The sequence below is a fragment of the Athene cunicularia genome (genome assembly GCF_003259725.1).
Source record: "Athene cunicularia isolate RWA chromosome Z unlocalized genomic scaffold, athCun1 chrZ_part2, whole genome shotgun sequence".
NCBI lineage: Eukaryota > Metazoa > Chordata > Aves > Strigiformes > Strigidae > Athene > Athene cunicularia.
In genome coordinates this window covers 14,105,516-14,131,993 of record NW_020799143.1, presented here as the reverse complement: position 1 = coordinate 14,131,993, position 26,478 = coordinate 14,105,516, and the positions used below count along the sequence as shown (strand labels likewise).

Here is a 26,478-nt window from a genome sequence, read left to right as displayed (position 1 = left end):
GGGAGCAGCAAGGAAAGAAAGTGCCAGTAGTGACTTAGAAATGTGGGGAGGTGTGAGTTATGTTCTGCTTGACAGTGAGAGTTAATGTGTCTGATTAATTTCCCTTGAAAAAATTTATTTCTTTATTTCAGACTCTAAACTTATTTGAAAGCTATAACCAGGATGCTGGATAAAAATTGTGGACCAAACCCATGCAGTTTCTTTAGGACAGGTTTGCATACAATATTTGAGTATATATCTCACATAATCAGGATTAGCAATGTTCTTTAAGAACACTGTAAACTGAGGTTGACATGCAGTCTCCTAAATCTGTGTGGATGAGGCTGAAGAAGAACACCTAACAATGTGAAACCCATGATAAAAGTCACAAGTAGTAGTAATACTGGAATTTATAGTTTTTCAGAGGGTCAAGTTAATAAACTGAGTTTTCCAGAAAACTAGCATCTTTTACAGTAAACTCAAATAAATGCCCACCGAAAAGAGCTGTACTGGCAGCTGTCTAAATTTATGAATCTGGATTTTCCAGAACAGATTATCCAATAATTAATGGAAGATTGAGAAGTTATTGTTTTATCAGAATAGACTGGTTCATTTCCATTTGCTCAAGTTTTATTTGGAGGGTATGTCAGAAATTACTGCTGTTCCTGTATTTCAGTTCTTTGTGCTTTTTTTCAAGTCTTGAGCATCAACAATGTCATAGGATAGGAATATATATCTCGTAATCTTCTGAAAAAAAATCTGCAAAGAATTTTTTTATTTTGGAGTCCATTAAGGGTCTGAAGATTAAAAAACATAACAGACTCCTCTTCAATAAGATCTTCTAGAGGTCTTCACGATCCATTAATGTTGCTTTCCCGACAGATTGTAAATCAGCCAATGTATAAGAAGGGTCAGAAGGATGATCTGGGAAATTCCAGGCCTGTCAGCTTGACTTCAGTGCCAGGAAGCTGATGGAGCAGCTCATCCTGAGTAACGTCACATGACACATGCAGGACAACCAGATGCTCAGGCCCAGTCAGGAGGGGTTTATGAAAGGCAGGTCCTGCCTGACAAACCTGATCTCCTTCTATGACAGGGCAACCTGCTTATTGGATGAGGGAAAGGCTGCGGATGTTGTTTACCTTGACTTTAGTAAGGCCTTTGACACCATTTCCCACAGAATTCTCCTGGCGAAACTGGCTGCTTGAGGCTTGGATGGGCACACGCTTTGCTGGGTAAAAAACTGTCTGGATGGCCGGGCCCAGAGAGTTGTGGTGAATGGAGTTAAATCCAGTTGGTGGCCGGTCACGAGTGGTGTCCCCCAGGGCTGGGTTTTGGGGCCACTCCTGTTTAACATCTTTACTGATGATCTAGACAAGGGGATCGAGTGCACCCTCAGTCAGTTTGCAGATGACCCCAAGTTGGGTGGGAGTGTTGATCTGCTTGAGGGTAGGGAGGCTCTGCAGGGAGACCTGGACAGGCTGGAGCCATGGGCTGAGCCCAACTGGAGGAGTTTCCATAAGGCCAAATGCCGGGGGCTGCCCTTGGGCCACAACAACCCCCAGCAGCGCTACAGGCTTGGGGAGGAGTGGCTGGAGAGCTGCCAGTCAGAGAGGGACCTGGGGGTGCTGATTGACAGCCGGCTGAACAGGAGCCAGCAGTGTGCCCAGGCGGCCAAGAAGGCCAATGGCATCCTGGCTTGTGTCAGCAATAGCGTGGCCAGCAGGGACAGGGAAGGGATCTGACCCCTGTACTCGGCACTGGGGAGGCCGCCCCTCGATTCCTGTGTTCACTTTTGGGCCCCTCACTCCAAAAAGGACATTGAATGACTCAAGCGTGTCCAGAGAAGGGCAAGGAAGCTGGTGCAGGGTCTGGAGCACAGGTCGTACGGGGAGTGGCTGAGGGAACTGGGGGTGTTTAGTCTGGAGAAGAGGAGGCTGAGGGGAGACCTCATCGCCCTCTACAGCTCCCTGAAAGGAGGTTGCAGAGAGCTGGGGATGAGTCTCTTTAGCCTAGTAGAAAGCGACAGGACAAGAAGGAATGGCCTCAAGTTGCACCAGGGAAGTTTTAGACTGGATATTAGGAAGCATTTCTTTCCAGAAGGGGTTGTTGGGTGTTGGAATGGGCTGTCCAGGGCAGTGGTGGAGTCCCCATCCAGAGGTGTTTAAGAGTCGGGTTGACATAGCGCTGAGGGATATGGTGTACTTGAGAATGGTCAGTGTGAGGTTGATGGTTGGACTGGATGATCTTCAAGGTATTTTCCAACCTAGAAGATTCTGTGGTTCTATGATTCTGTTTTCATGGGGAGTAGTCAGATTGTGATCTGATTTTACCCATATTTGATTTGCAGTACAGCAATGTTGTTCCTGGTTGGTAACTCCAGGATCAATTTTCAGAATTGTTAACAACAAAGATTGAGAAGAATCGATATCAGAAACTTTCTTCAGAGTGGTACATTTCCATTTCTGTGAGTTACCTCTAAACAGGGACCAACATCCTGGATCAAGATGTGGCCTGGATGCCTCTGTGGGCAGGAAGGTGACTGGGGCACACAGTGGCTAGTCCTTGATTTGAGTGCTTCAGTGACCAAGATGGTGAGGTGTGCTACACGTAAGAAGCTCAGTTCATGTGCAACAATAGCTACCAGAAGAAACGTGCAGAGATTTCTGTGAACAGAATTGTCTATCTTCATGCAATAAAACCACTTCTTTGGTATCAAAAAGATCACAAATACTATTAGGAATGGATGGCTATTCTAAATATCATTTATAGTTCACAACTTCTGTAAGTGGCAGTCAAATACTCTGAATCTGATTTTCTTCTTGCCTACAGTACTTTAATTCTAGAGCTTCATCAGCTTCAGGGCAGAAATGAAATCAGGAAAATCAGGCTCAGAAATGTTCTCCTCTTCTGATCTGTAATGGGAGAAGAAATCTGCAGCAAGAGGTGTCCTGCATTTACTGCAGTTTAATTTATGAGTAATTCCAAGCAAGTTAGAGGAATTGGGCTGGTAGGAGATGGAAAATAAAGGTTAGAGGTGTTCATGCTTGTTGTGAAAAAAGAAATGTTTTATTAACTTTCTACCAAGGAACACAGCTCTTATTTATGGTCTATTCACCCCCTGTTAAGGCTTAATCCAAGTGCACTGAAAAGCAGGTCGATGCAGTATTTGACAACATCCTTTCCTGTAACTCAGGCTGTAGTTTCCTCCAGGGAAGGTCTCCTGTGAATGATTTACACTGGGGAAAGAGATAAAAGGAGAAATCAGACACATGCCTTTTCTCTTAAGGGACTCTCTCTCCCTCCAGCCCCCTGTACGTATATCTAGTATATGTATACACACACACACACACATATGCACATGAACACAGACACATGTGCACACACGCACACACCTTCTTCAAAGCAACTTTACATTTGTTAAAATTTTCATGAGAAATTAAACAGAGAGAAGACTTCCCAGACACTAGCCATCTATCATGACGAGATGTTCTCCCTTTTTATCAGAGTAATGCCTGGTTTTCTGCATAAAAGTCTCATGCCTTGGGTATATCTTCCCAGATCACCAAAATGATTGAGGGTTTCACTTCACTATTCAAGGTTTTTTCCATCTTTGAAGCATTTTGTCAACATTGGTTCTGGTGCAAACAGAGCAAGTTCTTGCCTTTGTAACAATCTGGTAGAGTTCAAACTATTGTGATGAAGAAAAGACGGAGTGATGAAGAATTATGAAAGAAAGAATGTACCCAATATCACAGATGATTTTTACTGTGCACAAAAGGTTTTGACACTAGTTATGATAAACTCATTTGGAACACCAGGCTGCAAAATCAGAAATTCCTTGTAGTGATATGCAAGCACTGATGTTCAGGTAGAAGCTGGTTATCTTGATACAATTTATCTCAAAATATTTTTCTACTTCAAATGTGTGTAAAATTTTCTATATAAAAAGGCACAATTACTATCATCCTCAGACAGATTCATAGACAGCAGAAGGAAAAGTTCCTTGCTTTTTTCAGCTAGACTTATCACCAGATACTATGTTAGCATTATGTTAGTTCGAATATTTTGTTAATATTTGAGATGAGCCTGAGCTAGACCACTGAGTCTTTACATGATAATCTATCTTTACTCTTTTGGGAAGCTCAGGTTTGGACAAAAATGTTTTGAGTTCATTGTTGATTCTGTTTGTGTTTGGCATGTAACATAGAAATGCCCAAGAAAAGGAAAACAATTCAGCAGCACTAAAATATTTGTTTCTTTAAAAGAAGCAAGTTCATGAAAGCAGGTACCTAAGAAAAAAAGTCAACTACAAACAATAAAAATAGGCTTTTAGAGAGTATGTGAACTCCCTAAATGATGCTGACAGAAGGATAAAGAGTTCCTCAATACCTGGTGAAGAATTGCTGGCAGCATTCAACTAGCTCTGTGCTGTTGTCAGGGAAATCTGTGGAGTTGAATGCATTTCCTAGTAAGACATGGCAGGGAGCATCCAGACCAGGGACAGTCAGCATTCCTGTGAAGTAAGCAACAATTTTCTTAATGAGTAATGAAGAGGAAAATAAGACTTGGGGAGGTCAGTCACTGGGGCATGGTTGGATGAAATGTTCTGGCTGATACAAGATCACCCTCTGAGATGCTTCCGTAAAGATGCAGGATTAAAACCTAAAACCGTGGGATTTTTAAGAAAATCTGAATGATTTTACAGAACTGGATTAAGGAGTGACTTTTTTTTCTTTTTTTTTTTTTTCCAATATATGTACAAATTAGAGTATGGTAACATGCACACTTAGACTATTTTATTTTTCTGCCCCTTTAATGCTACTAAGAAGGTATGCTAATGGATTTCTAGATGATGGGTCAGTGTGCTTTTATTAACTAAAATGGAACTATGCTACATTCATAGCAGTGCAACTAAATACAGGACCTCTTCTTTCATTTTAAATTGCGACAGTTATGGTTTATTAAACTTTGCTTTGCTAGATTATACTAGCAAGTTATCTAGCTAGTTAATTCTCCAATATTTCCTATAAATAGTAATGTCAGCATTCATTGCAGTAATGGAGACACAAAAGTATGAAAATGATAGCTCCCTCTTGTACATAGTGTTGTGGAACCTGGACACATTTTTAATATGTTCTTATCTTAACTGCTCTAGTAAAAATTTCTTGGCTCTTTTATCTTCTTCTGGGCATAAGAACAGCATTTGTCATGGCAGGAGTGGGTACAATGTATTTTTCTTTCCAAGATCTTATTGTTTTGGAAAGTTTTTGCAGTGATTGCTCACAATTTTATTCTTAAGGCCAGGACTTTGAAATTACACATTTTAGTAAGACTTCCTGATTCCTCAGTTTTACGAAGTAGTGTCATGTATTAACATATTATGGAGGGCTGTGAGACTAATGACATTTCACATGTACTAGTTCTATAACCTTCAGAAAAATACTGTGTGCTTATCCTTAAAATGTGTATGTTTCTGTTGCTGTGGTGAACACAAAGGGATAGGGAAGCTGTGATAGAAACAGACATGCTGATTTCAGCTATATAAAGCACCAAGATCTTTTCTGCACTGTAGGAATACTGCACTGTAGGAGTGCTTTAATCTTCATCATGCAATTCTGCATATCACATGCTCAGAAAAGAAAGCTGGGAAAGGGATTGTTAAACACTGGGCATAAATTTCACCTGCTGAATCATATCTGGTCAATTAATTAATCTTTTGAGTCATTATGCTTTTTTAATTTTCCTTCCTAAAATGGCTGTTATATTGTGACTCTTTACTCAGCTTGAAGGTGAGTCTTTGAAAATAAGGATCTGCTGTTGAGTCTCACCTCAAAACAGTTTCATTAACTTAAATGCTCTGTGGGAATACTATCAGCCTAAAATATCATTTTTTAACGTTAAGGCAAAAAGTTGTTCAGCTTCCCTCTCTCTCCTTCTCTGTTACACCCTCCTTTAATTCCACTTCTCCATTTCTGCTCCATAGTTACTTAAGTATTTCTGCAGCCAGAAGTGCGGAGGAGGGATTGTAACTCATCTGTAAAAAAAAAAAAAAAAAAAAAAAAAAAAAAAAAAAAAAAAAAAAAAAAAAAGTAAGGCATAATAGAAGAAATAAAATAAATCTTCTCATATTTCAGTTTTCAGGAACCTTTCGTCGCATATTGATGTCGAACCCTGCCAAACTCGTTTAATAGTAGCTTTTGAGTGTCATGGGTCGCCCAGCCGTGTCTCTCGCACGGACGCACTGCCACCCTGTGGTCACTGCCTGTAAAAGACACCAAAATTGTCTACGGTACCTGCAACACAGGCTGTCATGAAACAGGCGACAGTTCCCGCAATCATTGCTCTGAAAGCACCACCAGCTATTTCCTTTTTTTTTGAGGGAGCAATGCTTGCTAGGAAGAAAATTAAAGAGCATGTCAAACAAAAATACATATAGATTTAAAGAAGATGAACCTGCCAGCTCTCTCACCGCAAGAGGAAATTCCCACTCTGCAGTTTGAACCAGGAGAAACAAGGAGGGAAAATGTGACATTTTTAGCAGGCCATTTGAAGGCCTAGTGCCAATGTTGGCTCTTTCTGGTGAGAAGGTGGCTTGTCTATAAAATGGTGACTTCTGTCTGCTTTGGCAGTTTGCACATCTGTGCTGGCTGGTGATGGCTTTCAGAAACCAACCCTGGGCATGGCACTGGGGTCTGGCCCCATGGCTGGGTCCTGCTCCTCCAAGCTGCCCCACTGCTGGCACCACAGGGTCCACCTGGGCTTCAGGGTAAAGGTGGCTGTCAGAAATTTTGGCTGTCCGGTGGGGAACTGAGACTTTTTTTCAATTTTTCTTTTTCCCTAGAGATCTGAAAAGCCTTTTTTTTTTTTCCCCTTTCCCTCTAAGCCTACTGCATATATGTGACATTTTAATAGGAAACAGCCAACTTTGTCTTTCAAACCAGCAGGCTACAGAGATGGGTTTGCTCCTGCTGAAGCCTAGGGGCTCCAGCAGCTCAGGCTCACAGTGTGAGGACTGGACAGGAAGGCCTATCAGCAGGGATTGGTCCCCTCCCCTTCCCTCAGCCCTTCTCCCAGTACCCCCATGCCAAAACCTGCGCCCCTCTTGAAGCCCTTCCATGCACAGTTGGGAGCTGCTCAGCCCCTAATGCTGCTAAGCTTCACCCAGAGCCTGTTCCTTTGCATGTTTTCTTTGGCATTTGCTTGCCAAATAAATTGTCTGTGAGAAGTGTTCTTACTCAGGCCTCCTATTACCAGTCCCAAGGAACCGAAGTTGGCAAATCCACAAAGAGCATATGTGGCAATGACTTCAGAACGAACCTGGAAAACAAACACATACCCTGTTGAATGGTTTGAGACAGTTCGTGCTGCTTTAGTGGTGTGAAAACATGGCACTGTGGCTCCGGGCTCTGAGCACTGAAATGACTCCATTTTGCTTGGTTACTGCCCCACTAAGTGGCTTTCAGTAAGACAAGCTCATTCTCACGCTGAATGGTCCAGGCTTTCATATCCACTGCTTGTGTGAGGACTTTTAAATCATGTGATGGTTTTATTTTTCACATATATGGCTGTGCTTGGTTGAATTGAGTACTAGTAATTAAAGACGAAAAATAATTTCAGTCTTACCAGTGGCAATTTAACTGCTGTTTTCTGAAGGTGTCAGTCAGAGAGCTTTAACTCAGCTTGTTGTTCATAGCTAGACTGCCTCTGTAACACTCTGTTGAAACCTCAAGTTTTGGCATGCATCCCTGACTTCTTTGTCCCTGAGCAAGCAGAGGGCTCCATGTGAAAAGCTATTGTCTGTGTGCTCCACTGTGTGTACAGTGAAAAAGGGAAATGAGTCTCCTAGAGAGTGGGTGCTTTGATGTGGTAACAGGTAGAGGGGCATTATGATTTTGGAACCCCTATTAGCGCCATATTTCCTTCCTGACTTCAGCCACTTTCCTCCCCTTGGGCAACACCAGCACAGTCTGGACCTCAGTGCAGAGACAAGGTTGGGTTGGCCTTTGCCTCAGTAGAGGCACCCTCACAGGACACAAAATGACTTTGGGTGAAATCAGGCTACAAAACTGGCAAACATTCAGACAAATTTGGGAAGGTGGTAACATATTTCATCAAATGGATTTTTGTCCCCCTGGTGGCTCTGAACTTCTATTTACTGTGTTATAGGTCCAAGCTGAAGATGCCTGAGTGAGTGTTCTAGTTAGTAGGTTTCCTGTTTATTAGAAGTTTCTATATTTCCAGTCCTGTTTCATAAAAAACAGTTTGTAGATATTTTCAATTGCTCTGCACACTAGCAGGAAAATGCTTTTCAAGTACCCACTCTAACTGCTTTTCCTGGAAGAGGCTTTGTGTACTGTGATTTCCTTGCTTTTATTTGAACTTTCCTAGCACTGAAAACATGAAGCCTTACTATTAATGACTTGGGTGAGGAAGTTCAGAAGACTGCTTTGTTTGCTCATTCTGACTGAATATCTGTGTATTGAGAGTTCTGAAGCCAGAGAGTAATTAAAAGTGGAAGTCAAGCCCACTCTCTCCTGAACTGTTGTGCTGTAATTAAAATGGTTACTGGGCAATTTTTACTAGTGTTATGAATCAAAATTATTTTTATATCTCAGAGGGTTTTTTTTACCATGGAAGCTAATACAGCTTTTTATAGGTATTAGAAGTGAACACAGAAGTTCTCTATGACATCTTAGTAGAATAAAACAGAAAAAAAAAGGTGAAATACAGTTCTGCATTTTAAGGCTGACTTCTGGATTAAAAAATCTCCTATTCACTCATACAGGATTTCAGAGCCATATTCCTCTAGCAGAATACAGCATGACTATAGCAGGGCAGATCAGAGGTCCATCTAGCCCAGGATCCTATTTCTAGTACTTCCAAAAACACTAGTAAAGGATGGTCAGGCAAGCATGTGAGTATTTGATCAGACCACCTGGCTTTCTACCTCCACTTGTGAAATCTGGTAATAAGAAAAGGAAGTGTTCCAAGAACATGATTTTGGTTTTGTATATAAGGCACGTATCCACAGCATCACACCAGATTAAATGAATATTAAAATCCGTACAAAATTATGCTTCCTAGTTAAAGGTCCTCTACAGCGACAATTTGTCTTGATTTGAGGAAGAAAGGCCACCGCAGGAGTAAAGCTGGATATCATGGGTTTTGTTGCCTGTGCTTAGAATGAGGACAAATTCAGCACAGGCTGTGCATGTGGATGCCAGATGGGGGAGAAGTCATGGCTGCAAAGGTCAGCCTTCATAACTGCATGCTGTTTGCAGACACCTAGGATGCCCTCTGTATTGCCATTCTCTAAGTTTCTTCCTCAGTGCATTGTACTAGGAATTATGTACCCTGTTGGGTGAATCTGGGTGGACATATGAAAGAGAGGTGGGCCCAGGCTTTGGCTGGAAATCCTCATTGGCAATTAAAACATGCTGGTTGGACTCAGTACTGCAAGGGACATGTATGCCATTTAATATGTCTGGTATTACTGCTCTCTGCACAGGGATCAATAATGGCAGAAGTGTGCCAGTAATATGTTTAAATGCCACCAGGCAAAGCTTTCTGAATGCTTCTCTTGAAGCTTAAGGCTTGGCTAAACCTCTGTGGGCACGAGAATCCTCCAGTTCTGGCCCAGGATTTTCTTGGGAGAGTATCTCATAAGGAAGTGCTAGCTAAGAATGCGGTAAGAAAAAATGACCTTGAAGACAGCATTCATCTTAAGTGCAGTGTCCTGTGGGACACTGCATCGCCCCCAAAACTATGTCTTCCTTTTGCTATGTTTGAGATAGCTAGTGTGGTGACAGTCATGGCAGCTTCACAAAGCAATGCTGTGTTTTTATAACTTAACTCTGTCACTGAAACATTTTAGAGTAATATGCAATCATTATCCCTTTATGTCCACATTAAAAAATGAGTTGAGTTTCAGCAGTTAACTACTAGATCCAATAAATCTGTAGAATAGGAAATGTTACTTACAGTCATATACTGTTTCACACCATTAATGTACATGCTCCCACCCTTTTCTCGGATGTGAATCAGTTTTGAGAGGCGCTCATAAGCCACAAATTCATTGAAGAAAGTTTTGTAACCCAGTAGTCCACCAACAATAAAACTGTCTTCCCAGTCTACTCCCATCATGAAAGAGAATGGCATGAAAACATAAGCACAAATGTTCTGCAAAACATATAAGACAAAGCTGATCAAAAGATATGGCTGGTCAAAGAACAATGGCATGCTCTAATAGTTTTATTTCAGCAGAGGAAAACTAACCTTGAATTCTACTGCCAAAGTGTGGGAGACTGAGGTTTTTAATAGTAAGGTATATTTGAGTAATTTTTAAAAGACTAACCCAAATCTAGATATAACAAAGCAATTAGGTATGTCCCTAATTTTACCTAAAGTAAAATAGAAGTTTCTGTGCCCTTTTTCCCCAACAATGGCTTCAGACTGGGCACAGTGTTTGAAACAGAAGAGGGCTGAGTTAAAAAGAGCTGATAGGACAATTGAGAAGTCTAGTTCTTCCGTTGATTAAATCAAGTGTGTTAATGAACATCCTTAATTACCAGGTTGTTGGACTCTAACTGGTGTAAACAAAAGACTTGTCTCTGCATAGGAGCTATGCATCTGACATAAATAAAGCTGTACCTTTTTTCCTAGCATTAAAACTTTTAATTTAAAAAAAAAAAAATCTCTATTGCAGTATAGTTTATTTTTATATAAGAGAGAAAATAGGTCCAGCTCTGAAAAGGTTTGGTCAGATTGTCCTTAGTGAATGTAACTAAGGTGTTTAAGCAGTTACTGTTCCTGGTTGGTTCCTCTGCCCACAAAAGGTTAGAGCCTCTCGAACGGGATGGCTGGCTGAATGCAACCTGCCTGTGGGTCTCAGCTCCTTGTGGATTATCTGTCCAAATCTAACTCTATCCAGCAGTTATTAAAATACCAGCCCTTGCGTGAGTGTGGCTGAGGTATCCATACATGTGCCTTTCCGCTGCTGTGGTGTCTGTGTGGTGCTTGCAAGCATCAGCTAGCAGGCATTGGGATAATCTGTGGAAGCTCTGCAGGGTAACATCTTAATATTTCTGCCACATCTGCTATGAGTGTCCATTCACTTCTGCAGCAACTTTATCACAATGTTATATCACTATTTCACACAAGACTCTTATTAGGAGCTTGCAAAACAAAAAGCCCAAAACCACTGAACCAAGACTGTTGCTTTGGATCAAAAATTATATATTGACCTAGATTAAAAAAGAAGTCCTATTTAAAATCTGTTTGCTCAGCTGAGTGATTTGGGTGCAGTGTGTTGCCTTGACTCAGTGTCCTTATCTAAGTGAAGCTAGTGAGCATTAAAGGCTTGATGGGGCTCTCCAAAGCTAAAGCTACTTTAATGTTTAGCTGAAAGAGATGTTAGTGGCATGGCAAGCATGACAGATCTGCACTGTCAAGTCAGAGAAGGCAGGTATTAGCATAAAATGCTCCGTAAACATACTCTGCTGGTTAGCAAGAACACCACAGAGGGAAGCTATACACAGGTGAGTGGATACAAAGTATTTACATGGCAATAGTTTTCCTTTGCCTGTTTTCAAGAACATACACATAGAAATATATGGGTTTAGATCATATTAAGAAAAAATAAAACAAAAAAACCCCCCAAAAAACCCCAACAACCACAGCAAAAGCACACAGCCTCTTAATCTGAGAAAGACAAATCATACATGTATATAAGCTGCATGAAGGACCTGGAGACATACCTCAAAGTTCAGCTGTGGATAGTCAAACAGATTGCCCACCCAAGAAAGGGCTGAGTCAACGAAAGCCAGCAGGGCAAGGAAGGAGATCAGATTCACAGCAATGTTTGCTACCAGCAGGATGGAGGTAGAGGCACCTTGACTGGCTGCTTCCAGCAGGTTCTTTGATTCACTTTATCAATTAGAAGAAAACCAGAGTGTGAGCATTTCTTAATTCAATAATGCATCATATAACTAAAAGTTATATGGACTTCATTAGAAATCTACTACTGAATTTGTCTGTTCACACATAGGGAAAATAATGATGAGATGGAGTAGGTTTTTGCTCTCCACCCTCATGGGAGTCACTGGGAGGGTATGCTTTTGATGCCCTAAGGAAAATTCTGTCACATTCAGGGTTGGGCAAGATCTGGATCAGGTCTCAGTACTGTGTCTGCCTGTGGCACCACGGGGACAAGGGGATGGGCACTACTCTTCTTCTAGGCAGCCCTTGCAGAGATGCCTGGGCTATTCATGACCAGCTCCTTACAGGCCTTTTTGTTTTGAGTGTAGTTCTCAGGGCAAGTGAGACCTTGCAGATGGGCAACAAATTTGCTGCTGTCATGGTTGAAATGATTGCTCCACTTTTGCTTCTGCATGTTTGCATTAACTGATTTGTTACAAAGGAAAGACAACAACAGAGCAAATGGGAAAATCTCTTGGTGGCTCACCTCAGGTAGGCATTTCTCTCTTTTTTTGAGGGTTTACTGTCCAGCCCAGGTCCTTGACATCTCTGTACCTGTCCCAACGGGTAGTGCTATCTTCATATATTGTAACGGGGCATGCCTCACCTGAATCCACAAACTACTCATTGGGGGTATATTTATGTGCAATTGAATTATTGCTTGCACATCTACCATGTACTACCCCTGTCCTTATGTGTGAGAAGTTATTTTTCCAAATCTCACTTTTGCATGAGTATTACTATTAACTAAAAACTAGATCTAGCTTACCCTTTTGCTATTTGTAGACCAGTCCTCAGAGTTACTGTAGGCTTTTCAGTTTCAGGCCAGAAGAGTTTGGACATGGCTAATGATGCTGGTGCTGACATGACAGAAGCAGTCAGCAGGTGGGAGGCGGAAACCTAGAATTCCAGGTGATAGAAAATACACTGTGATAATCACATCATGCACAAAGATGGAGGAAAGCAATTAATTTGTTAGATGCTTACATGATTTTTCTACAGGACGTCATTAAAAAGTTCATGTTACTCATAAGGAAAAGAAGAGAAGGAGCAATACAGAAGAATGCCAGTTGGAGACAGAAAAAGTCTAAGTAGTGAAAAGTACAGAATAATCTTTCTAAGAGGCAAACTGCTTCACTCCTCTCTAATGGCAAGCCAGAAGGCAAAAGAAACAAAAGAAGCCAGGTCCATTGAGGGCAGCTGGGTGTAACAATAATGGATCAGCTGAGTGAGAGATAGCCTTCCTTAACACCTCCCTGTATGCCTTGCAATGGCAGAAAAACATTTTTACCCCCTGAAGTTGTGTTTTTTTTAAAAAAAATACATAAATTATAACATAACATAACTTCATCTATTCCCCTTTCTCCTATTCTTCCACAAATTTTGACACAAAACAACTTCTTTGCTAACTTTTGCAGTATTTCTCTCTTTCCTTCTCTTAGTCTCTCGCTCTTTTTGGCCAACACTCCATTCTTGCCTCTGCCTCTCCACTGTATTTTATTCAAATACAGAACTAATAAATTTACCAATTATTCCCCGGTGACTCTGATCATAAATCACAACTTCAATCTTGTTTTTCTGGCTTTGTGCTGTCAACCCTTCAGCAGATGAGATGTTTAATTACTACCTGTGTTTGTACAGCATCACTAGAATCTCAGTCACACGTCAACTCTTCAGACACACATGGCGAGCAATCATTCCTGAAGGACTTTATCTATATCACTGCTACAGAAGTGGGAGGGTTGATCAGTTATTATAGTCCATATCAGTTCATCTGGACTGTAGGAAAGTATACAAATCAGTCATTTCCTTGCAACTATGGCAGGAAGTCTCTCTTTTATTACTTAGGTAGATGTTTGTGCTACTTAATATCTTAGAGGTCAGATCTTGGTATCTTTTTTTTTACTGTCAGAAGACAGAGGATTTTTATGATTAATTCCTTCAGGAAAAAAAAATAATTAAAAAAAAAAAAAAATGGGAATGACTCAGGTATACTCCCAGAGCATTTTAGTTGGGTGTCTGTACTTACATGATTTCAGATAAACAGTATATTTTCCAGTTCTCTTTCCCCATCTTACCCCCAAAGAAATATATGCTCCTAAGACACTTCCAGCAATAGTTGAGAATCCTGCTGTCATGACTGCATGGAGTTCAGATTTGGTGATGTATGGTAAGTAGGGCCGTATCAGGAGAGGAGACTCTGTCTGGAAGTGAAAAAAACCTACAAATTAAGAACTTCCCAACAAACCCTCAGAGTTTTATTAACAGGACATAAAAATGAATGGCTACATCACACTTTCTTAGGTGTATTTGAGTAGTTAATCTTAGTGCTAATGAGTGTTCTGAATATTAATAAATTGGAGTTTTTTTACCCCAAGAAGAAAAATTATATCAACATCTATCTTGCCTGAAGATTATTCTTGCTGGTTTGTTGTTTCCTCCAAAGGGCCAGTGAAACTGCCAAGAAATCCTAATCCAATTCTGAAAGAGTTAGGGACAGCCACAGGCCTGAGCCACAGGTAAAGCTGTGCATCAGGTGAGACATGCGCACTAGCCACTATGGGCAGCTTAAAGCTCCCAGCCCCTCTGGCATGTGTGTGAGCACATCCTAGAGGCAGTGTCATGCAGAAGTACTAGTTTAAATCTTGAAGTAATGTGATACAGTGATGCACCACTGCTAAATAACTGAAATGCTAATGTTGCTTTTGAGCTTGGATGCTACTTGGTGATCTTACCACACTGCTTTGAAGCCTGGGACAGACACTGCTGTTGTGTGGGTTTAATGGATTTCCCATTAAACTGGACTATTAGACTCTGTCCCATGCTTTTGTGGCTAAGGACTTGCACAGACAGCCCTGGATCTTAGTTCTCTATATTGTGTGTCCTTCCTGCCCTTGCCTGTTTCACATATCCTCTTTTCATCCCTTTTGCCTTTTCAGCTGAAAACAACCTGCAACTTCTCTTTCTTCATAGCCTTGGAGTAGTCTGGTAGTCATTTTAAGGGAGATCTGTCACCTATGTATGTGCTTGACTTTCTGTTGGGAAAACATATGGTTCCCAAACCCCACTCCACTATGCATCACTGCCGACATATAAATGTACTGGAATCCTGGAAATCAACCACCAGTCCTGCTGTACTGGACTCATAGCTTCATAGGAAGGAATGATTTTTTCATACACAGATGTTCGTTGAGCAGTAGTATTTCACAGTATTTAGAAATTCTCTGCTATTACATTTTTCTGTTCCAACTCACCTGTCCCACAAATATGTTACCTGCAGCTACCAGAGACTCAACAGGAGTTGTCCCCATGAAAATTTGCATTATCCAGCCAACCTAAAATGATTGAAAATGAAAAAAAAAAACAAACAAAACACATTGGTCTGCCTATTCTATGCACTTCTTAAAATAATTGTATCACTGTAAGAGTCCTGAGACACCTTACAATATTTCCTGAATTAATGATTTCTGTTTCAAGATATAGCACATTCATTTAATAGTAGCATGCTAAATAAGCCAGAGGAGGAATAATTTAACAGAACTGAGAGAACCCTAAGCTCCTTCTGGGCACTAAATCGATAAACTAAGTTAATCAAAGTAGATATTTTGATGAGTCCTTATTACTTATGTACCTGTTCAAAGGGACTTGGACCATACGAAGGGGAAAAAAAATGTGAAATTTAGATTAAGGCTAAAAACGCCTTGTAGAAATTTTAGCACACAATTTCAGCTGAATGAGGTTTGTGGTGTTTATATGATCTTGTGAATAAGAAGGACAAAGGGCTTTTATTACAATCTTCAAATTAGGTTTAACTATCACAATGCAGAAAGATCTTTTCCCTCATATGATAAGTTCATTGGGCAGACAGGGAAGGAAATGGACTTTCTGTGGACTTGCTCTTATCTTAATGGACTCTGGCACTGGACATAGGACCTGACAGAAATGAATACTTGGAGCATGAGTTGAGGAACCAGACTCTGATCTTATTCTGGGGATCTGTGACAGGCTGGTATATGCAATTGCTACTTCAATGCGTAGCAGAAAGTAGAAATCCACTGTCTGTGGTGTAACCTCCATCCTGCACTTTGGGGGCTTGAAGAGGAGCAGGCAGAAAGGAAGATTTAAGCAAGTATGGCATCTGAGGAACACTAAAGCTAGCCAGGCAAATCTAAAAATTACTATGACGTTAGAAATAAAACCGGGCTGGGGAGAGACGAAAGTGCGCCATGTGATGGCAATTAGGATTTTGCAGTGGTAACATTTGGAACTATTTCTAGGTTAAAATTAACTACTTTTCATATATCTACCCCTGAGCAGCTTGGTCAGTGCCAATGCTACAGTTCAGCTGTAGGTGTTCAAGAAGCGTCCCATGCTAGTCAAATTAGTACCTACTGGCAAAAATTCATACCTTTCCAATGAGCCACTGCATGAATCCAACATGGTAAAGCATAGACATTACTGTGCTGAAAAAGACCACAATTGGCAGGACCTGATTTGGAGACACAAAATCATTAACACTTCTATAGTGTTTTCCTTTCCTTGATTCTATAGGCCATTTCATTTTTGAAAAAGAGGCTCATATCTCTGGAGATAAACGTATTGAAAACTCATAATTAAGTTTACATTTATGCTGTGACATTTTTAACCTTCTATACTCATTGTTTATGTTTGTGCTAGACTTCACTATTTTTCATATATCTACATAGTTTTCTAACAGGACTGCAATGGTTTTGAAACTGTCTGGTTTAACATAATATGCATCAGTTTATAGCCCTGTGTAAGTCAGCTCAAACATTTATTGGGCAATGGCATCTACAGAATCCTTGGATATCTACATCATCTGTACACTTTGAAAATGATGAACAGAAATATAGTGGGACTGTGGCACAGAATTCAGAGCTCAACTTCTCTGTGTCTGTGTTTAAAAAACACACTTTAGACTGTTATATAAGCTGAAGTTGGAGATTTTGATTGGGATTGTAGCTAACTTGATTTCACAGAATCAAGAGGCAGCTTCCTTAGAAAGCCCATACTGTGTAACTGCCTTTTAATAATACACTGCAGAAAAATCCTCTTTTGTTCTTCTCTATTTATAGGATTGATTACAATTCCAATGTGGTTTATTCAAGAGCTCTGTAAGTGTAAGCAGAGAGAATCTGCTTTAAAAAAAAATTCACAGGTGTATACTTATTAAATACAAGAAGTAAATATAAGTCTCTTTCAGTGGAGACTGAAGAAAAAACGTTTTCCTTAAACATATAATTTAAAAGAAATGTATGAATACCTAACCCACTATCTGATGGGTTATTAAATGTGTTGTTATTTCATCTAAATCAAACTAGTATCACTTGATTCTCAAGTATGTTAAATACACAGGATCTCAGCATTTTTATGCAGGTATACAACAGGAAGAAAAGTCCCCACAGAAGTTCCAAAATTAGGCAGACAGATTAGTTACAGTTAAAACCGTACCACTAACACTAGGAAGATTTTATATGTGTTCAACTGAGAGCATAATGCATTATAAAAAAAGTAAGGAACAAAATGAAAAAGAACAAAACACTTTGTTCGTTCAGAGCTTTTCAGTAAATAGAAGCTGTACCTCTCTAGAGGAGTGTTAGTACTATCACCAATTTTGATAAAGGTTTGGGAACTCAGTTTACATGATCAGAACCTCTAACTGAAAGGAAACAGTGCAACAGTGCAATTGTTGTGCTCTTCTACAAGTTAATATAAGGCTGCTTTCTCTAGTTTGATTCTCTGATCCTTTTAGCGATCCTCTAGGGGTGGTTTGCCGTGTGGTGACAGCAGAAATTTTAGTTCAGTAGAAGTTAACACCCTTCCCCCATGCTTTTTCTCTCCTGCCATTCCCTCTCCCTGTTCCTAAGTGTGCTAGCTGGAAAGGCATCTGACTCCCAGCTGACTCCAGACCCTGGTACAAGTAGGGACTGCCTGCAGGCCTGTAGGAAAATGGATCTGTAGAGGCAGTGGGCAGACAGGGAAGGTCAAAGAAGCCGCAAGTAAAAGCCACAAGTGAGTGTTCTCCAGTCTGTCACTCCAAATGGATGAGAAGAACTCTCAGGGTTGAGAACTGTGTTTTGGTTTTAGCTGAAGTAGCAAGAAGACAATGTACTGCCTATGCTGGGTATCAGCTGGCACCCTTTGTCCTGCTTCTTGTGTACATTCCTCTGAAAATATCTTCTTAGATAATTTTAAAACATGTTTTTTTCGTTTTTGCAGTTGCAGGCATTTCTGGATGATGCATTTGTCTTTAAGAAACAGAGAATTTGTTTTTCTGTTGTTATCATTTGTCTTGAATGCATAAAGAATTTGGGGACTATTGTACAACTGAACTTTTCTGCCTAAGTGCCCATTGATTTAATGTGGTACCATAATGTTATGTCTTCATCAGAAAGGTGTATCAACCATTTAACAAGTAATTGTAACTATTTGTCATGTCCAGGCTACCTTTTATCTAAGGCATAACAAAATCACATGGAAAACACTGGCAAATTATTACCCTAAAATATGTCACATGTAATTAATCTACTTGCAATATCGCAGTGGGTTTTCAGTTGTGTTGTCCACAGAGACAAATGCAATTAAAGGCACTTAACATGTAACAACTAGTTCAACTGAAAAAAACAGAACTCTTTTACAGAAAGGCTTCCCATGGTGTTAATACATTGAAGCATTAATTCACTGGGTTTGAAACTTAGAAGAGAACAGCCTCAGGAAAACTCTCTCCTATGTCTACATGGAATGGCCACCTCCTCTCCTCCAGCCCTCATGCTGGGCCCACAAGTGCTTGCACATTGCAGGTGGGACAAGAATGAGAAAACCAATGCAGGAGAGTCTTCTCCTGCTTCCCATCCTCTCCTTCCTCCTCTTCATGTTGACAAAACCAGGGAAGTAGGTGGCACAGGATCAGTAATGTTGGAGGGCTCCCTCTGAGGTTCTTAGGGCTTGGGTAAAAGGACATGTGTGTCCAGGTAATACCTCAACGGTGTAGTGATGTGCAGGGTCATGGGTAAGGAGGGGAAAGCTCTGGTGGTGCTTCTAAGTCAGGAATCTGGCAAAGCACCTAGAGGGCAAAGGGAGCCCAGTCTAGGAGCAAGTCTGGGGAGGGTGGAAGGAGCCCAGCCTTGCTGGAGCTGAGCATACAGGATCTGGGGAGTTGAGGAATATACCATGCAAACTTTTGTATTTGAGGAGGGGTCTGGAGAGCTATGGAATTGAGGTGGGAGAAAAGGAGGCACGGGGATGATCTAAGGAGTCAGAACATCTTCATTCTGTAACCATGGGGCTATCACACATACTGTGAGTGTAGGAATATCTGCAGAGCAGGGGGAGGTCATGGTGGAACGCTGGCCTTAACTGGCAGTGTTTCCTTTGTTGGTTAATTGTGAAATGTATTTGTAAATAAAAGGTCAAGGTTCCCATTTATTTCTTTCAGAGATTGCATGAAATTACTTTTAAGAAAAGAAAAGCTCTTAAACCTCATTCTTCTGTCTCATGGACTCCTAGTTCCCTCCTTCTGCTACAGTGCCCTTATTCTCTGAGTGCAAGAGTCTGCCTCAGACATGTGGGTACTCTGAACTGTTCAGTTTTTTCCTTATGTACCTTTAAAGAAGAAGTTGCTATTTATGTTTAAGAAACATCCTGGTTTCAGACACTCCTAAAGCCTGACCTTCAAACAAAAGCCCTTCTCAAGGAGCCATAGCCATAATCCTTCTGGCATAACAAAGAAACTACTGATATGACAGAAGTCTCATTTCCTGCTTGCTCAATGCAAACTTTGCCTTTCATAGTCAACAGGAGAGATGACTTAGTACTAAGAGGGTTTTTTTGCCTACTTTTAAGTACTTGGGTGTGCTTGTTTACCTGGGCAAGTGTTTTTTACAGAACTCCAAAACTCTGAATCTCCATGCACTAGTACACATTTAAAATAATGCAGTTTATGCGTGCAAATGCATGCATTTATGGCTAATTTAGGGCTTCCAAGACTGTGTGCTCAAAGGCTGTAGTGGGGCTGGTCAGAACACCCAGTGAGTATGTGCAGGGGATGTGTCTGCACTGGTAACTGTGTTCATCTAAGTCAGCAGAAAACTGAGGTGTCCCTGCATACCACTAAGGATGTAGTATGGCTACAACTGGGCTCTGACAGTTTTCTGTGAAGACATTCCCTATCACTTGTCTACTCTCTCTCAATAGCTAAACTGAGATTAAGAGGTTTCTCTTTTGGAGGGTGTTTTGCTGTATCTTGGGGCAAGATTTGGACAGCTCAGTGCTACATGCAAACAAAATATCTGACAGACACAAAAGAACACTTTTGACCATCTTAATCTCTAAATAAATGACAAGTGTTTTGTGAGAGAATAGTCTGGGTATCACTCACTGATGCTGGAAGAGAGAAATCTCTACAAGAGGAGCAGATGGAACATGTTTGGGTGTTGCTGTGCACTTGTCTGCCACTCTGTTTACCATATATATTCCTATACTAAGACATATGCAGCTCTGAAAATCAACTCAGTTTTGATTTCTCATTTTTCAGAGTGAAAATAACCTATTTGTTGTTGTTACCCTCTTCCAGAAATTGTGCATGTCTTCTGCTGGTTTATCCCATGAAATAAAAAACTGATGGATGTGTGCATACACAGAAGAAAACTTCTGACTGTCTGGTCCCTAGTCCTGGCTTTAGTCAGCAATGTATCTTGCATCACCACTGAGGCATTAAAAAAATCACCTTGAAAATATCATATTCACAAGGTGTTGTGGAAGAACACGGAAAAATAGCATTGGGAGTGGGAATTAAACCGTTTCACCTCAAAAATATTTAATTGTGAATGCAAATTGTCATTTGGACGCTCAACAGAGTAAAGGTGAGAGGAAATCGGAAAGTGAAGCAAAAGGTACAAAAATACTGCAGTTAAAAAAATATAATTTATATTTCTTGCTAAATTGCTTCATTTTTTTCCTCCTCTAAGATGTTCTGACTATTCTTAGTAGCAGCATATTTTACAGGTAGCATCTTTTTTCTTAAGTAGTGAAAGACTTAAGTGTGAAGAATATCCAGTTTGGAATATCACATCCAGAAAAAAAGAAGATTAAAGGTGTGTAAACCCATGGTCAGCTGACTGAATACCAGAGAGAATAATGGTCTCTGAGAAAGTCCTGCTGCATCTGTCATGGTTTTTTGGTTTGGGGTTTTTGTTTGCTTCCTATGTTCTTGATTCCAGCCTAAACAAGTATTATGGCATGAGCTACATGTGGAAGCAAAGCCAGACAGGATACTGGTGCAGATTAGGGAGCATAGAGCACATAAACTGTATTCCAGCAGTTTCCCAACAAAATCTACTAAGGGAGAGCTGGGAAATCTCCCTTGGATCTTACTAATGTAATAATAATATAAGGTAATTCTTCCTGCTTATTGCAACTTCTATCTCTTCTACCTGGTATAAGTATACATCTAGGTTTTCCACTTCTACAGGAGGAATGTCTACGAGGCAGTGGTCTGCACAGCACTTTAGGACAGAAAATTAGAGTATACAAGGGTAAGCTATCTCATTTTACGACAGTAAATAAAGGGCTTTATGTAGGTTTCCCAAATTTTCTATTCAGTGTCACACAGTACTGAATAGCTTACCTATTAGCTGATTTCTCTGGTGACTGCACTGGTATCAGATGACATACAATGAATTTATTTCACAGCCATACTGTACTTTTTTCTCTTGTCTATCTGCCACATACAGTATAAATAAAACCTGTCTTACCTTAAAAGCAAAGAAATGATTCGTGTATTTCTCACCAAATACAAATTTAGCACCTGTGTCAGAGTACTCCAGAAAAGTCTAGGGACAGAAAGCAAAGAAAGTTAGCCATAAGCTCCATGACCCTGCCAAAAACTAAGCAATTACTGCTAGTTGTCTTGCAGAGACATGGTGAGGTCCAAGGAGCTTGTGTTCTGCTCTGTACAGGTCCACACTTCACTGACTGTGTCTGGCAGAACCCACAGTCTCTGCTCTTCTCTGCTGAGAGCTCAGGCTGATTCAGGGTATGTAGATGAATAGCAACATCAGAGGGCACATTTGCCTTCAGTACCCAACATGATAAAGACCATAAACTATTCTAAAAGAATAATTTATTTTTTAATCCAGATACTTTCTCTCATGCAAATAAGTGCAATAAACAATTCAATCTAAAACAGAGACTTAATAGCTGAAGTTTTGAAAGGAGTAGCCAAAAGCCAAAAAAATCTGCTTTTAATTATGATACAGTGGTGCATTTTTATGCTCCTGATGCCAACATATGCAAATGGAGACATAATAGCTAGAGTAATGAGTTATGACAGGAGTGACCACAAACCATATGGAGCTAACAAAAGGGAGCACTGGGCCCACTTCAGTTGGAGACGAAAGAGGAGACTGAAAACCTGGTGACAAAACCCAGATGACTCCCACTGCTTGCAGATTAGCAGCCAGATGGACATGAAAAATGTACCTTTGCTCCCGTGCAGACAGTACATTCTGCACTGTTTTGTTTTAAATGCACTTAATTATCTGTACTGCGAAGAACAGCTGTGTGAATAGTATCCTTGGGGTGACAAGTCAGTGGGTATTCTCTGATCTACATTTTGGACTTCTCTTATTTATTACTTTACAGTAATGGACTATTTCAAAAAACAGTGCCTGCAGGGGCACCTACAGACTCCTCTCTAGAGATCCTTTGCTGCTCACAGCTGTGAATTTTGTTACCTATAGTTGAATTTTCTTATATGTCGTGAGAACTATGAAATGTCCCTAAGGCCAGGAGTGCAACTACTCTGAAGACAACGGCAGTTCAGCCCTGCTAAATCTCAAGGCTTTTCAGTTTATAAGGTTTACTGCAAGGATGCTTTGGAGTTGGGCCAGGTCTAAGCGTTTCTCTGAGTGCCCTGGAACAATAGCATTTTTGCCTTTGGAGTGTGTAATTTATAATTTCAGCCCAAGGATGGTAAAGTCTTTAAGAAGCAGGGTCACTCTGACCATTACTCATCAGCCTGTCCCACATGGTCTTGTATTAGCTGGACAAAAAAAGAACGAGAAGGTTGAATTCAGGTAGTCAATTATTCTCAGAACACAGTTTGCCTCAAGTGGGGAAAACATCCAGGGACAAACAGAACCTTGATCTGAATGGCTGTTATGTAAGAGTCTCAAGACAGAAAATTCCATAAAAATTAAACTTTTTGCCCAGTAGCTTACCTGGATCTGAATGCCTAGCCAGTTAAATACATCAAACCCCACTTTGGTCCTCAGTATAAGAAGCCCAAGGATAAACTGCATTCCTATTCCTGAAAATACTGGTCTCCAAACAACCTAGGTGGACAGAAAAATAAAAATGAATAACCACTTGTTATTTAAATAAATAACAATATACTTCAGATGTTTGTTAAAATAATATAAGGGGATTGTCTGTACTGCAGGATAGAAGCAGCTGCCAAAACAGGTTGCAGGGGACTTGGAGCGTGAATCACCCCTCCTAATTTGAGAGCTCTACAATGTGGATGTCTCCATCTGAGCCAACTGCTGAAAGCCTGTCAAGGTTAAGTATGGACATGCCCATTCACCATCGTAGACTGCTAGAAATCAAGTAGGAGGGAAAAGGAGAGATAGCTTTTTTTGTGCTACAGTTTATAGATGAGATAGACATATATGAGGGCAGCAGACATGATTCTTCTTTCTTTTTTTTTTTCCTTCTTTTTTTTTTTTTTTTCCAATTGGAATGAAAACATCCAAAAAAAAAGGTAACCTAGAATGCAGATTCTTCACATATCTGGGCTGGGAATAAGGAGATTTTGCTACACTTTTTTGTGTGTGTTTGGGTAATTTCAACTCTGTTTCTGTTCCCCAGCTTTAAAGATCTCTGACGCTTGAGAACTAATCACAGTTAGATATTGCAATTCATGTGACATAAAGGCAGTTGCAGGAAAAACTGTGGCTGCCTGTGACCAGCCCCTCTTCACTACATCACAGATTTCTGCTCTGCTACCTCAGAAAACATCTTTGTTTTGTGAAAACTGAATCTGATTATTTACCAGGTAAAGAGCTGAGATGTCACTTTAATTTATTCAGATGATATATGAATAACACAAACTTATTAGGTGTAATGAGGACCCATGGGAGAGCAGAAAGCATTCGGAGTACATGAGTTTTCACCTCAGTTGGAGACAGCAGCAGTTGCAAAGGATGGCAAGTGGCAAGTGCGTTAGTCTCTCCTGAGAGGACTTTTTTCTATTAAGGAAGTCTCTGCACTGATGCAGGAAAGTTGAAAAAGTGTTGGTGAAACTTGGTGACCTGGACAATGGATTAATATATGACTGTTGAAAGCATGTGCTTCATGCTAGGTATGCACACAAGGTAAAAGCTGAGGTGGAAGTTGTGGTCACTGAAGTAATATCACAGCAGTACATAGTGGACATCTCAGCTGGAAAATAAAAAAAAATGGCATTGACAAGCCTGTGGGAGTAGGTTAGTGAAAAGTGAGGACTTCAGCTTGGCCTCAGCTGCTGCATTTGCAGAGGGAATTGGATTTGTGAAGGATTAAGAGCTACACAAGGGAAGCACATCTCCAGGTCCCTGTGATTTATGTTAATGTGATGACAGTGTCCTCAAATGAGTGTCTGTGATGTCCTGAGGACTGTAGTGAGTCTCCTGTGGGTGGAAAGCATGGAGCAGGCCTGCCTCAGCTTTCACTGATGCTCCAGAAGTAAATGTGTTCCAATATGCATCAGTGCTGGAACAAAGGATGGGCAGCGGTCTCCTAAAATACTGAGACCCAGATGCTGGTAGAACCCCACACATGTTCCCCAAGACATCAGAGCAAAATTACTTTCCTCAGAAATGAAATACATCACTGGTTTTGGTAAGTCTAAATTTTGATGTTCATCGGCTTTCTGTTACTCTTATTGAACTTGGTTCGAGGGAAGAGGAACAGCATTTGAGACATTAAACAAAAAACTCCAAAAGATCCAACATGGGCTAAATACTCACTCTGTTTGGGTATTTGGAAAAGATAAACATCAAGAGAACATACATCACAAGCCCACCAAAGGAGATTAGCTGGTGAGATCCTTGTTTTGCTGTGTCAAAGATGAGCCAGCAGATGATAGTTACAATAAAAGCCGCATGCAACACCCTAGGAAAAAAAAGTGTCAGGCATGACATCCTGAAGAAGACCATATATTCCTTTCCCTTTCCCTCTCTACAAGATTTACATCTTTGTCTGTGAATGCACTCTCTGAGCAATGTATTAAGTTGTAATGTGAAGCTCTACACAAGCAGGAACCTGCCTTTGCTGATGCAACTCTGGCAACAACATCCCTCAGTGGCAACCAGAGAAATGTCCTCCAACCATGTCCCCAAAGTCAGACTGTGGGGGAAACCCAATAAAGCATGAGTAACTTTAGTCTGGGTGATATTTCTGTTAAACGAAGTGTGAGAAGACGCCCTTCTTTTTTACTCCATCCTCCTTTTTCTTTCCTGTCTTCTTTATTGAGTCTTTTCTTAGCTCTGGGCAAAACAGGCCGTGTTTTTTATGAATTGCATTGTGCTGTTTAACTGGTGCGTCTAAGAAACACACTACTGAGGAGCAGGTTATAAACTGTTTTCTTCTCTGTAACTGGCTGTAGTCTATTTAGAAAAATAACTTTTAATCAGAACAATTCTTGCTAACTCAGAAACAATGAAAAGAGCCATGTGGACATCTGTGTCCAGCATTTCTATGGTCCCCACTATCGCAGAACTGTGTTCAGTTTGCATATTGAGGGCAATTGTCACAACACTAGCCTGAGAGGCAAGGAAATATATCATTCCATCTTCAGATGGGAAAACTAAACTAAATATAGTCCCAGTTCTTTAATGTTACTTGTGTCTAACAGTTGCTTAGTTTCCACTGATTTCAGGTACTTAGATACCTAAATTCTGGTTTTAGACCTGGATCCAAAATACTGCAGGCCAACTCCACAAAATGGCTTGGCCATTGCAATGCTGAATAACACTTTCTACACATGACAGACATTATGTCTCTTGCAGGTAACCGTGGCCTACAGTTAGGCACTTAATCTGTGATATGAACAATTGAAGGATTGCAGCCCAGTTAATACAGGATTTACTATCCCTGGCTTGCTCATCAGGGCTCTCCTGTTCAGTTTGCTGCTTTCCCGAAAGAGGCTGCCAAATCGTCTAATGAAGGTGCCTGTGTGTGACTGTTCTCTAATGTGGCTCGTGAGCAGAAGGACCACAATCTCTACAGCATCTTTCTTAGAAATTCCTGCTCCTGTGGCAAAACCATTTCAAAATCTTGAGAATAAATTGGGACATCCTTCTGAGCCCAGAATGACTCTTCCTTAGAGCTTTTTCTTTCTCAGATAGGTGACATCTAAGACAGAAGGCAGTTGGCCAGTTTCCTTTTCCTTTATAATGAGATTTCATTTGGTATTTTCTTTGGTCTATGAGACTCCTTTGACTCCCCATTTTCCCAGGA

At 40.6% G+C, this 26,478-nt stretch overlaps 1 protein-coding gene across 1 annotated transcript in view; it reads right to left on the bottom strand.

Moving 5' to 3' along the window:
* Nucleotides 1-3,070: 3,070 nt before the first annotated feature.
* SLC28A3 (solute carrier family 28 member 3) overlaps nucleotides 3,071-26,478 on the bottom strand; it is a 46,322-nt gene continuing 22,914 nt past the window's right edge. The window contains exons 6-18 of the mRNA XM_026866347.1: nucleotides 24,987-25,131; nucleotides 23,199-23,312; nucleotides 21,732-21,809; nucleotides 16,367-16,447; nucleotides 15,213-15,293; nucleotides 14,037-14,162; nucleotides 12,728-12,858; nucleotides 11,739-11,907; nucleotides 9,964-10,161; nucleotides 7,218-7,299; nucleotides 6,276-6,374; nucleotides 4,372-4,495; nucleotides 3,071-3,218 (exon numbers count right to left, since the gene is read on the bottom strand). Coding sequence (XP_026722148.1) covers nucleotides 3,104-3,218; nucleotides 4,372-4,495; nucleotides 6,276-6,374; nucleotides 7,218-7,299; nucleotides 9,964-10,161; nucleotides 11,739-11,907; nucleotides 12,728-12,858; nucleotides 14,037-14,162; nucleotides 15,213-15,293; nucleotides 16,367-16,447; nucleotides 21,732-21,809; nucleotides 23,199-23,312; nucleotides 24,987-25,131 — 1,543 coding nt within the window. The 3' untranslated portion in view covers nucleotides 3,071-3,103. The remainder of the gene's footprint in view (nucleotides 3,219-4,371; nucleotides 4,496-6,275; nucleotides 6,375-7,217; nucleotides 7,300-9,963; nucleotides 10,162-11,738; nucleotides 11,908-12,727; nucleotides 12,859-14,036; nucleotides 14,163-15,212; nucleotides 15,294-16,366; nucleotides 16,448-21,731; nucleotides 21,810-23,198; nucleotides 23,313-24,986; nucleotides 25,132-26,478) is intronic.